Below are 14,229 nucleotides of genomic sequence, written 5' to 3' on the forward strand. Positions count from 1 at the left end.
AAAAATCTGGCACCAGTTAGTTAGTTAGCTCTAGACCTATAAATAATTTAGACCTGATTACACATGCATATAGTATAGGTATGGCTGCCAATTCAAAGCTCACAGGATTGCTGAGCTTTAAGCTGCTCTGGAAAATCATGATTGGCATGAAAAAAATGTCCATGAAAAGCTTTTTTTAAATAAGTGCGTGTAGCAATTTCATGACTTCTTTTTAAGGCTGCTATAGTGATATCTGATGACAGGGCAGCAAAATTGTGAAGGAGAGAGATTTGCTCCAGCATGCATTTTGATCCTTTTAATTTATTTGTAATATTTTGAAAAAAAAAAAAAATAGAAGCAGTCAGAAACAAAAGGCAACAGAGCTCATATCCCAGTTCGGAGCCATATGAAATCACAGCCTTGACCAGCAATGTTGCCAGCTCTTGATGTCGCTGGTGTGTTTCCTCGCTGATATCCGGAAAAGTGACTGACAGAAGATGATAATCCTCAAAACAACAAAACAGAGGCCTGGGAGGGAGGACTACCCTGATCTGTTAGGCACTCTTCCTGGTCAAAGCAGTGGCTGAAAACTGGCACCAGCCTGGCTGCAAACAAATGATAGAAACCCTACTTTAGGTTTTGTGACCAGAGGAATTTACAGAAAACAACTACGGGGACAAAAGATATTTTAGATCATCAAAGGCAGAGCTTTCAAAAACTCAATTTCTGCATTTATGTGTGGACAAGGTCACCTTTTTCATATCAGACTGGGTGCTGTGCCACTGTTTGGAGGCTTTCGATTGGCCAAAATCTCTCTATAGTTGGGGTTATATTGCCATCTGTTGCTTTGGCATGCCCTTGACATTAATCTTTTTTGTCAAATCCAAATGGAAAAAAGTCCAGTTTTCAGTAATATCCATATATTTGCGGACATAGCCTTAAACTATGTTGACGAAAAAGCCCCAGAGCAGGCGGTCTGGAGTTCAAATCGCTAACAGGGCACAAAGCTTTGTTTGATATTCTTACTGTTCTCTCTCAGTTCTGCGCTAATATGTAAGAGGACAAGATTAAACAGTTACTGAATGCAAACAATAGTTTGCTAGAAAGTCAAATCTTGCATATAAACCAAACATGAAGCAAATTTTTTCTGCTGCATGCATATACGAGATGAACTGATGTCAAATTATCCTGAGTGAATAGAAGTTAAACAATTTTAATTTAGGTATAAAATACACCTCATAAAAAAACAAATAAAGGACCCCCCCCCCCCTCAAAAAAAAAAAAGACATCAGCTGGATTTTACCCACAGGACACATGACATGAATTAAGAATAAGTAGAAAGATCTAAAAATGTGAGGGAGGTGAGGTATAGGAGAATTAAACTTTCACAATATTGGAGTCTATGTATATGAATTGGCAAAAATTGTAACTCTTTTGTGGGTTCAAACAGCAGTTATCTACTGCTAATAATTGATAGCAAAGCTCTAAATTTATTATTTCAGTACTATTGCTTAAAGTGCTCTCCCTGGTTTTCAAATATGTGTTCTTATACCTCCACAGGAATAAATTAAAGTGAATGCAATTTCATTCACACCCCTGTGCAGTTTTGCCTTTAGTATATTTATCCTTTCCCCTCAGTGAGACCTTGCTGGAGGGCTTTGATCGATGAGTGTGTGGATTGAAATTGCAACTCCCCACTGTAATGCCACTGTATTCTGTGGCAGGTCTGTAAATTCCACTATGAGCGGGAGGCTGTGACAGAGTCTGGCAGAGTTACCCAGGGCTGAGCTTTCAAATGGCTCCCAAAGCACTATTTCAGTCACTTAGTTGAAAATAAAGAACCAGTCAACCGTGAAGGAACACTGAAGTAGCATTAGCTAAATATCTCAGAGCAATTACATTTTGTATATAAAATGCAGATTATCTTCTAAATGAGACATTTTCAGATGAGAGCTTCCAGAGCATGCCATTCCAACATGTCTTTGCCCAAACAGCAAGCACAAGCACATACATTTACCTGTTGTGGAGAGCTGTAAAGACAAAAAAAGTGAATAAAAACCACCCACAATGAAGCCCCACATGCATGCAACAAACACAGATGTTACTAAGCGGCTACTTGTGCCCTCAAACAAACACATAAAACGCCCCACCCACCAACACTAAGCAGTATGTGGAGGCAGATAGAGATAGAAAAGGCGGCACACCAGGGAAGGTGGAATACCATAACAACACGTAGAACATATTGTTACACTATTCCACCCACCTTAACTGTGAACCCTTGGGTGTGGCTACTCCATAGCCCTTGGAGTCCAAGTTGCCCCCGACTTTCATTGTGTCGCAGGGCTTGCGCTGCTCTGTGTACTCATTCATAGTGGACTCCAACAGGAAGGCGTATTTTCCTTTGGACTTGCGGACCCGCGCCACACCCTCGGCCGTGGTCTTGGTGAAGACTGTGGGCTCAGCAGACTTCATGTATCCCCACATCTTCTCATAAACAGCAATTTTGGACCGCTGTGGGGTTTGGAAGGGTTTGGAGGTTCAAAGGTAGATGATGTGTGAGTGACAGAGAAAGCATGTCCACATACAATACAAAATAGAGAAAACATGGAGCATCAGTTCAACAATTTACATTTTGTTTATCAGCTTTGAAACATTTTACTGCAAAAAAGTCAAATAACAATACCGGCAGTTGTATAGACCAATGGTTCCCAACCCTTTTCAACTGGTATACTCTAAAGCCCTGTCAGATGGAACCAGCCACCAACACTTCTCATATTCAAGCGTGTTCATATAAACTCATTTTAAACTGAATTCTTGACTACTTTCAGTGGCAGTTTAGCCTTGTTATCATCTTTCCCAGCCCCCAGTGTCTTTGGTACTCTTTTGTGTCCTGTTGGGTCTGAAGTCTTTACTATAAATAAATAAGATGGTTCAAGGCAATCCTTCCTGAATACCACACTCACAGATAAAGAAACAGTAGTTCCAGCTATACCAACAACAAATAATTAGGTGCCGTTATTCCCACGATCTACGTCTCTGAGGGGAGTACGATTTTAAAATGAAATATTATTACTCTTAATGCAAAATTCTAACTGTTAAAAAACTTTTAGCTAAATAATTTTAACTGCTAGCCACACTCTTAACTAATGATTTACAGTTTTAGTACAGCGTGATAAACTAGCTAGCTAGCAGCTCATTTCATATCTTTAATCATATTCTTAAGAACAAACAGAACTGTTAGCTAACTTTTATAACTGCTTCTAGTGAACATGATCACTGATGATCAATGATGATGATGATCTATTGTTTATATTTCCGCAAACTGTTCTCAAAGCTAGGTAATAATTAGCTAACATAATTAGCTAACAAATTTCCAACTCTTTACTCTCATTTCTAAGTAAATTTTTTTAGCTTCGTTTATTATGGTTATATTTTTGTCTACATACGTTATTAAAACCCAAACTAATAGCCACCATTTTAATTTATTTAATATTTACTATTTATAATTTACCTTGTTATTTTATCTGTTTATCTAGTATGTCTAGTAAACCATTTCAATTGCTAGCCATGCTTTTAGCTAGCTATTTCAACTTATAATAATAATAGTAATATAAAAATAATTTCCAGCTTTTATTTAGGTGCCCATTTTAAAAATGTTTTTGTGACTTTTTTGTTTATCTACAATGGTGGCTAACAAACACTACAAATTTCAGTTAATGTTCTACTCGTTTAGCTTTTAGCTTGCTATTTCAACCGTTAATCAAAACTTTTATCAACAGTCTAATTGGTAACTATACTATCCAGCTCTTTAGTTATAATTTTAAACAGCTAGGTCTTTAATTTTCTTTGCAATCTAATTGAAATTCTAACAGCACCTTTATTTAATAATTTATTAGACAATACATATTTATATTTTAGTTTACCATCTCAAATATTAATCTAATATAGTTATGGGTGTGAATACTTTTTTACAGAATTTTAGCTATAAATTTCAAGTGCAAGCCACATAGTCAATTATTTACAATTTTTAGCCACAAAGTTTGTTATTTCATCCGTTCATCCAAAATTGGAAAACTAAAAAAGCTTGTTTACTTTCAGCCAACATTTTGAACTGCTCGCTGAGCAGCTGAAAGGCAACTAATACCTTTAAATGCTGTCATACTTTTTTTTCATTTATGAAAACTTAATTTTAAATGTCTTTATTTTATTTCCAATTTCAGTCTTTCTTCTAATGCTTTAACCAACTTATGGGGTGGCTGCAGCTCAGGAGGTGGAGCAGGTCATCTGCTAATCGGAAGGTTGGTGGTTCCCTGGCTCCCCCTAGTCTGCATGGGCAAGATATTAACCCCAATTTGCTCTCCGATGCATCCATCGGAGTGTGAATGTATGTGAATGTTAGTGTGCACTTAAAAGCATAGAAGACAGTACTTGTGTGAATGTGTTGTATAGAGCGCTTTGAGTACTCCGGGAGAGTAGAAAAGTCCATTTACTTTCAACTTTTCTACTCAAACAAGTTTGGGTCTACTCAGTCATTACATTGACTGTAATTTCAGTTCCCAAGCTTGTCTTCCTAGCAGAAATACCTCCTGGTTGGGAATCACTGGAGTAACATACCTTGACAAGGTATAATAGGGACTAGAAGAAAACAATATTTTGATGAGTCTTTGCTTTTGAGCGTGTGTGAGTGTCAAAGATTGTAGGCCTTCACAGGGTCCCATACCTGTCTGAAAGTAGGTCACTAACTCTGGTAACACCAACTCACCCTGAAGAACTCTTTGGTTGAGCCAGAGTCTAATGTGCCATAGGCAATGTCGGTCTGTTTGGCCAGATCCTCTGCACTCTCAATGGGAGAAACCATCCTCTCCACAGTGAGAAAGGCGGCCAGGTTGGCCGTGTAGGACGAGATGATGATGAGAGTGAAGAACCACCACACTCCTCCTACGATTCGTCCCGATAACGATCTTAAAGATAGAAAGGAGGGAGGACGAAGAATAGCGCAGGAACAGATTGGATGGATTATGGCGAGGACGGGCAGGATGAAAATAAGAGGGAAGGAAAGTTGCAAGAAAGTAGAGCAGGAGAATGATAATTGGAGGTCAAATTAGGATAAAAAAAGGGAAAAGAGTGAGATAAAAAGACAGAAGACAGTCAGTGGTATAACAATAGTGAAAGATTAGACAGAATGAGATATGAGTAAAGCATGGAACCAACAATGCTAATGTAATACCACAAGGTGGAGCTCTGACAACACTCAAAGCTGCCAGAGCTTTATTTACCTTTCATTAATGCCTCACAAAAAATACAAAATAAAAAATCCCACATGCTTCTGTTGACCAGCTTTGATAAAGAGAAAGGTACAGGCTACTTTTGTCCCTTCTTACCCAACCCCGCTTTTTGTTTACTGGCAGGATGAGAAGAGCTGCAGGTCCCCCGGCCGGCATAGCGGCGGCAGCACTGCTCTTTTCTTGTTTTTTCCCACTCGGGGCAGACAGATAGCTCGCTGCTCAGGAGCAGCGGAAGGTCGTGAGGAGAATCTTAAACCATAAATGCTGCATTGAGGAGAACAAACAAGATCTCCCCTCGGTGCAAATCAAACAGCAGCGGATACAAAACCCTCAGGCCTCCGTGTCAGATGGAGAGAGAGAGAGATGGGGATATGAGGAAGGGAGGAGACAGGCATCTGCAACAGTCAGTGTGTTCTTGGCTGGTATTTCACTGTGTCTTATTGCGATCTGGCTATATTCCATTGCTCCCAATACACAAAAGCCACAGTATACAAATAGATAGCATCCTTTCCCTCGACTGACTCCACATACTGTAGGCACCTAATGAGAAACCCTCTTCTAATGTTCCCTTATGGCCCGTCTGAAAGAAGCGTGACTATCAGCACTGCTAAGAAACCTTCTGAACAAACAAACTTTGTGCTTCTACTCGACGAGTTGTGCGGAGCCGTCACCCCAACCAAAGAATCACTGAGGAAACCTCCATTTTCTCAGTCTGTACGGATGAAAGTGCCTGTAGCAGCTAAGGCAGCTTCCAATTGAGAAGTGCTGCAGTGGAGCATGTCTCCTCCACACACACACACATACACACAGAGGAGTCTTTGCCCATGAAATAGACTTATTGACGTATTAGCTCTGGATTTGAATACAAATGACTTCCGTCTCTTCGTCTCCTCTCTCCTTGGGAGTATATTTGAGCACGGAGTATTTAACTGTAAAATAACGCCTTAAGAGGTGGAGGGCGTGCATGAAGATGCATCGATGAGTCCTATCCTCTCATGTCTATCGTCTCCTTTTATTTTCTTTCCCCAGCCGCTAAAATCCCTTCGTTCCCTGTGTCAGAGCCTCTCCATTTTCCCCGTCCTTGCTTTATTTATATAGAATCAGCAGTGGATTGTGGGAGAGTAATAATGGGAGCAGAGGAGAGTCTCTTTGCCATCCCTTCCGACTGTCTGTGCTGTGTGTTTGCTGGCTGATACCGCTGACTTTGATCCACTGTGACACACTGCTGTGTCTTGATGGGCCTGCAGTAAACAGAGGGAGTGGGGGAGTGGGGTGAGAAAAGCCCTGCGCTGGGAGTCTGGGTAATTTTCAGGTCACGTTAGCGCTTCCGGTGGTTTCTTTTTTGCTCTATTGTCCTTTAAGCGATGCTAGAATCCGGATGACACAATAAAAATTGTATAGAAGCGTTTCAAAATAAGCACTCTCACCTTCCCATCACCTCTAATAAGATGCGTGATGCAGTTTACACACGTGTTCATATTTACTCCATATTTTGATTTGTGGGCTCCACGTAATTCATAGATCAAAATAATTCGGATTAACTGTGTAAAACATCAGTTGTAACTCCTCCTCTTTTATGATAACTGCCTTCTGATTGGTTCACCCTAGTAAACCACAAGTGGGCGGGTATATCCTCTTTCTCTGACATCATGCAGATTCAAGAGTTGAAAATCATGCATTTGTTTTCATATGGATTTCTCTAACCTCATTTTTCACTGCTTACCACACTATATGGACAGAATTACTGTGGGGCATCTCACAGGTGTATCAAATCAGACACTAGCCATGCCTTAACAAACCTTTCTGAAAGAATGAGTCCTTCTAAATAGATCAAGAAGTCGAGCGTGGTGCTGTAATAAATTGCTCCCCTCGTTACAGACCACGTAACATCATAGAGCGGGGTCTCGGAGTCCTGAAAAAGTGTCTAAAAGTCACCAACACTGCTCACTCACTAACTCCACCCTTCCAAATCTCCACTGTCATTAACATCAGCATAAATACTGTGCACCGAGAGCTTCATGGCATGAATTTCCACATGTGAATTTCCAAATTTCTATGTGGGCACTAGGTGAAAAGTCACTACTAACCACTTTTTTTCTTGCGTGCATTGTTTTTGTTTTAGTTAATACTAATTCATTTATTCGTAGCAGCCTTATTTAGATGGCATTTATTGCAGCACATCCCAGTTTCCGATATAAATCAAAATATCATGTTTGTAGTATTTGTCAACAACTAACCTCAGTAATTTACTCCAGCAGCTGAGCAATGTTGATGTTAAACACCACACAAACAATATTAAATAGTGCTGCTGTTTGGGACCCTTTCCTGCAGTGGATTAATATTAAATTTGGTGCCCTGAGTGTTTACAGTAACAGGACAGCGTGCGTGAGAAAATGAACTGTAATGTCCGTGTTTATCATCATAATGAAGGAACCTAGTGCGATGGTGTGGCTCATTGATTTGTTTTTTAATAGTTATTGGACACCAGCGCCTGCTTTACTCGGTTGGTTGAGTGTCCCAGTCCAATTTATAATGGTTTACAGACCTTTGCACCATCTGCATGTGAATTAGTTTGTGTATACAGGAGCTTCTGTACATATAAGGCAAATAAAAAGCCAGAAAACTGAAACCTTGTCAAATTAACTTCCTCAGGAATTGAGATTAATGAAAAAGGCCAAAAGCGCTATACTGTTTGCAGTTAGTGAAAGAAGAGCGTGTTCATTACAAGGGAAGGTTGCAAAGAAGGAAAAGTGCTTGAAAAACCTTGGAGAGAACTTGACTGTAATGATGTATGAGTTCGGTGGAGGAAACAAGAAAGCTAGATGAGGGAAGTATTAGAAAAAGAAAGCGGAGACAAAAAAGAAATTGGCTCCAGTGTTGAAACAAAGAGTGTCTGGCAAGCCCTGGATATAAAGAATACTAAAAGAGAACAATCTCAACAATTTTAGATTAAGTTTTAGTTTTTACAATTTATGTAACGAATCTTCATATTGATGAACATGTAAAATCTAAGATCAAGTTACAAATTTACCCCAGAAAGCACCCCTCTTTCATATTCACCCCGAAAATCGAGTACTGTGTGTTTTTCTCAATCCCACTGACTGTAATTTCAAATAATCTAAATCTCACGAAGCATGCGAATGCTTCAAGACATCAAGAATACATCTGATGAAATCCTGTGGTTGTAAAGAGAAGAAGAAGAAGAAGGTGACTTGAGTTTAAATATTTTAGACACTGTAGCTTCAAAGGGCCGTTGGAACAAGCAGCATATAGAATAAACTGTACTGAGTCTGTCACTCTCCGTGGAACAACTTTCATTTTCTCAATCTAAAGCCACAGAATGAGACGTTTGAAGGGGAAAATGAGATCGTGGCGCTTAAGTAAAAAAAAATGCAAAGATAATAAAAGCAACATGAAAGCAAAGCAAATCTCTTATCAGGATTAGATATGGTACGTTCTCTGTTACTATCACTGACCATCTGATGCATTCCCCACTTTGCTCTTTTACCTCCTTTGATGTGGGGAAAAATAAGATGAAAAACTTCTGTCAGATCTGATGTGTGATTTGAGGATTTCTGCAGCATGTGTGGTTAAGAGGAAGAAACAGAAGAGGAGGTGAAGTAAAAGCTGTGGAGGGATGGGGAGAGTTGTGACCTTGAGCAAAGCCTAAATAAATGGGGAGGTGCTAGTTTGCTCCCAGGGTGACACCTGGAGGTGAGATCATGGTACTTGACTTATTCGTAGCAGACAAATTGTCACTCTTGTGCTCTGTCTCTGCTCCCATGTTCTGTCCTCGGCTAAATCTCTAACATAATTTTGCAAAATAAAATCTCGTCACTAATTAACGCCAGGTCATATTACCTGTACTGCAGAGGCTCACAGCCCTATAGCTCATCCTTTGCAGGTGACGAACGTACTGAAGGCTATGCTCCTAACTAATACAGGCCTGAAATGCTCCAAAAATACATCTGGGCCAGCTGTGGCTCAGGGGATAGAGAGGGTCATGTAGTAGCTACTGGATCGATCCCGAGCTCCTCTAGTCTGCATGTCAAAGTGACCTCAGGTAAGATATTCAACTCCAAACGATGCCCACCATGCATGCATCACAGTATGCAACAACAGCTGCGGCAGGGTTTCTATCTCTACAAGTAGCTAGAAATGAACCACTACTGCTACTTGAATGCAACATGTAGTTAGATATCTAGGAAGGAGCATGTCAGGTTACGGCTTAAGTTACAGCACAGGGTTCTTAAAGGTTAGTGGTTACACCTGCAGTGCAGTAGAGCTCATACTTTAGCCTCTGGGAACTGTGGGAATATCTCGAGGCTTCCAGTATAACCAGGATATCTTACTATCTGGGTTTAGGCTTTACCAGTCATTGTTTATGAATGTTAATTATTTTTAAAACCTAAATTGTCATAACAGCCAGTGAACCTCAGTGAAAACAACTGTTCTTTTGCTCTCCAAATGGACTGTTTATGCGAACAAAGCCTGCTCAGATAGGCTACAAATCAACTTTAGATGAAACCGGTACATCTCTCTTGCAGACACCTTAATATTCAGGTGCAGGACTCTGTTTCTAGACACTAACAATTAATTAACACTGATAGCATAAGCATAACACTTCCAACACATTTTTCTAATTAAAAGCCTCCCTGAGAGTGGGTATCATGTTTGAATCACTCCAAGCCAACTGCTAGACTAAAATATATAAATTATTTATACTAGTATAAAGTGAAAAACAGAGCGCATCATTACACACACACACACACACATCCATAATAAGGCTATAAAATGCTTTACTACTCAGTTTCAGCACTGTTATATTTGAGCGCTTTCTTACTACAAGCCTCATTTACCCACATGTCAGGCGAAAACCTGGAGTTCAGTATCACCCCCAAGGAAACTTCAACATGCAGTTTGGAAGAGCCAGGTATGAAGCCACTAAACAGTAGACTTAGTAGATGATTAGCAGATGACCCACTCTACCTAACTGAGCCACAGCTAGTCTAAAAGTGAAAGATATTTGAAGAAATATGACCAAAACAAGCAGCTGCAGATAATTAGCAGATAAAACCAGATGTAAAATATCAGAATAGTAAAGGAAAGATTAAAAACAGTTGAACTCTTCACTAAAATATAAAATGAAATATATAAAAATAACAGAAATTTGTAGGAAATGCAAACCTAACAAACTGTTTACATTAACTAAACTATCACATAGTACAGATAACAAAGGGTCCATGTTTTAATTGTAAATTAATCCTCTGGCATTTCTGATCTGCTCTCATTAAGATGGTGATGTGCTGCCACACGTAACTAAGATATTACAAACTTTCAGCATTATCTCCTGGGGAAATATAATCTGTGGGATTTTAAATACCCGCCACTGGATCGCTCTGTGATGTCAACCTTGAAGAAAGCCTGGTCGTATCGCAGGTGGATGTTTTGTTTTCTGTTTGTCATTTTAAATGCCATATATGAAATCTTACACCTGTCTAGCTGTAAAAAAGAATACATATATTGTGGTTTATATCACCTACTTAGTTGTATAGACTCTATGGATATTAGGAGCTATTAAATAATTTTAATGATGCCTTTACAACCTTCTTAAATCGCTGTCTTTTCTCAAATATTTGCTTTTGTCCTGAGAAACTGTGTTTTTTTTTAATCTCATGAGGATTTTAAAATGTATTGAACTACAACCATCTGAAGAGGATTAAAATTCCACTTTAGCTGAATTTTAGTACCAGAAAGGTCATGAGGAAAAGAAATTGAAGCATTTGGTGAAAAAAATGATCTCAAAAGGAAACCATTAAGCTCCAAATCTGTATCCAAAGTTCAAAACATACTTTAATTGTGCGGGGGTTAGCATAGTTGACTCACACCTAACCTTGTCAGTTTGATCTGTGATTATTAAACTGGCTACAGGTGTGGCTGTCTGTGTCTATGTAAACTGGTGACCAACCTAGGTGCACTTCCAGTCTGACACAGGCTGCTTTTGCTCACCTCCCTTTAAAGCCACAGTCTCTTTAATGGAAAACAGTGGATGGAGACCACAACACGATTACAATTATGTGAAATAATGTGTGAAATGAACTTTCACTCTGGCTGCTTCAAAGAAGGCGACCAGGTCTGCAGCCAGGCGCCGCCTTCAAAAACAACAATAAGATGGACTCAGATGGGGATTGAATGGGGTCAAGTTGTTTCAATTACATGCAATTTGTTTGTGATAATACAGGTATTAACTGTGATAAGTTGCATCTACATGCACAGAAATTCCCATTAAACAGGAATTGACATTAAGTATTTACATTCAGAGTCCAGCTTATCTCAGACATTCCTCCACAAATAGAAACATTGTTGCTGCATTGTTGCTGTTGCTGCATTTAACCTAAAATGACAAAGTCACACAGCAACCTTTTATATAGAAATGGAAGCATAACACAACCAAGTTGTCAACCAGTTGAGTCATCTATTTTAAAGAGTGTGCCGCAGACAAGTTGAGCTCATTAGCACAGACTGACTCTGATTTATTGCAAACTGTCTGTTTATAGATGAGATTGCAGTTATTTGCCAGTCTGTCTGAGAGTGATTGCAGTCTGTAAAAGCTGGACTGCAATTGTTTGGAGACAGGCTGCCTCCCACAAGGCAAACTTTGCAATCACCTTTCAATCAAAACTTTGTTCTGACAGCGAAAAAATAAATAAAAATCAGTGCAATCACCTAGTTACCAATATTATTTCCTAGTGAGGAGGTTGCCGTCCTATTCTTACTTCACTTCCTTCTGATTGGCTGCCCCTCAAAAGTCAGGTAAATGAGGCTTCTGAGGTAACATCCAGAGCTCTGTGTGTGGAATAACCACATTAGGATATCAGCTTCCCCCCAAAGTATTTCAGTCTGAAGCCTGAACTTTCGGCTCACAGATGATGTCTAATTATTTAAAACTTGAGCAATATTTAATATAAACTTCCACCATTGTAACAGTATATACATTACAGAATGTAAGAAAGAGCACAATAGCCCCCCTTTAAGGAAACAAATGCACATTTTAATTGTAACTGAACAGGTTTTTACCAAAATATCAAAGCGGGAAACATTAATACCATTTTACCTTGAAGCTAAAGATAACGACTACACAGATGCACATGCAGCATCCAGCATAGCCCAAAATTGGCTAAATTAGTGCAACAAATCAACCTCATAGACGGATAAGCACTGCTGACAGGAGCAATAAGCAATGCAGCAAAACAGCACTGTGTTAGCTAGATAACAAAGCTAATTGGTATTGAACTAATAGAATAATGAAAATCTTGGATATAGACCACTTGAAAGTCAGATTCTTCCCCTTTTTCAAACGCAGCTTCTGCTTCTGGCCTAAATTCACAACTCGAATTAAAAGTTACGCCTCATCTATAGCCATCAGGAAATCTGCCATCAGTATGCACGCAGTCTGAGCTAATCAGGACTAATCAAGCCAATCACAGCATTCTCATTAGCTCGCCGGTGATTCAGCAATGATGACTCAGCAGAAGAGATAGAGATAATCCATCTGAAGCAATGAGACAGAAGTGACTGCAAACACCTGGAACAATTACACCGGAGATGCAGACGGCTGCCTGGATGTTTATATTGACATTTTATGAGTTGCGATGTGACATCCTGCATTCTCAAGAGGAAGCACCAAAATAACTGCAGTTCTATCCGAGTGGGATTTGCAGTCAATTAAAACCACTATCATGTCGCCATTTCGTTTAAGCTCCCTTCTTCTCCTGTTTCCACAGAGACATTACCATTGGAGACCAGGATATTAATCACTGAATTAATTATTACGGGCTGCCTCGAGGGAGCAGAAGGGGGTATTAACCCTTATTAAGAGAGGAAGAGCGAGAAAGAGGAAGACATTCAGTGCCATTTCAACTTCTGCCTTTAGTGGAGGAGCTGCGCCATGAATCAAACTGTCGACGCTAACAGTAGGTGGATTACATCCAAGAGTCACAGCTAAAAATACCACATGTAAGGTAAAAGCCAAGACCACCACGCTGGATGGACACATACAAGTCATGGGCTTTGGGTGTAGTCGTTAATCTGTTAGCCATTCAAGCATAAAATAAAAGGCACCTAACTCAAGGGGTGAACCAAAGTTGTGACTACACATAACAGACAATTTGACAAGGCACTATCTTTAAGCACTTTGTCTACAGCCTGTGGCAAAAAAACCACATATTTCGTTCCCATTTGTTTAGCTGAATCTATACAAAATGTCAAAAGTAAAAGTTTGAATGGCATAAAGCTATGAGCAGAAAATCTGGCATATCTCAGCACTGTGTACTGTGTGTCCTTTAAAAAAAATTGAGGAAACTGGACAAGTGGAGGAAGGAAAAATTAGATGAACAGTATGTGAAGGTCTTTAAGAAGTAGCTCAAACAGCCACCTCCTCCAGGTCCTCTGGTGGGATACCACTGAATTCCCAACACCTGACCTCGTAGGTGTCCACAAGGTATTTTGGTCTGGTGCCCAAACCCCCTGAACAGGCAGCTCTACTCTGAATCCCTCCCAGCCTCTTTTTCTCCTTCTCCTTTTATGTCATCTTTACCTCTTAAGGAAAGTAAAAAAAACAAACAAAACCCCAAAACAAGCAGAACTTTGTAAAGGGTTAAACATGGGGATGCTTCCCTTGCAAGTTATCTAGCTTATCTAATTGGCTTGAAATGTTATGGTAAGACGACTTGGAGAAATGATGGCTCCTAAATCGGCACATTACTTTGTGATAACCATTAGTCTGAGTGCTTTTAGCAAGTCTTGCTACTAATTGAGTGGACGTTGTAACTTTAATATAAGGATTTATTAGTAAGTATCCATCAGTTTTTGTCAATTAATTAAGCAAAATTACATGTTTTAAGTTTCCTGTTCTTTCTCAGTGGGTTTTATTAGTTGATGGCTATTTGTGCTGGTAAAATATCCA

At 39.5% G+C, this 14,229-nt stretch overlaps 1 protein-coding gene across 7 annotated transcripts in view; it reads right to left on the reverse strand.

Moving 5' to 3' along the window:
- Positions 1–14,229, reverse strand: part of gria4b (glutamate receptor, ionotropic, AMPA 4b) — a 170,426-nt gene that overhangs the window by 9,627 nt on the left and 146,570 nt on the right. For all 7 annotated transcript variants that reach the window (XR_005695917.1, XR_005695918.1, XR_005695916.1 and 4 more), the window contains 2 exons: positions 4,742–4,940; positions 2,243–2,490 (listed from right to left, as the gene is read on the reverse strand). Coding sequence is in view for 4 of the 7 variants with exons in the window: in XM_040032447.1 (XP_039888381.1) it covers positions 2,243–2,490; positions 4,742–4,940 (447 nt within the window). In the remaining 3 variants the exon portion in view is untranslated. The remainder of the gene's footprint in view (positions 1–2,242; positions 2,491–4,741; positions 4,941–14,229) is intronic.

This window comes from Simochromis diagramma, unplaced genomic scaffold (genome assembly GCF_900408965.1).
Source record: "Simochromis diagramma unplaced genomic scaffold, fSimDia1.1 OVJJ01000216.1, whole genome shotgun sequence".
NCBI lineage: Eukaryota > Metazoa > Chordata > Actinopteri > Cichliformes > Cichlidae > Simochromis > Simochromis diagramma.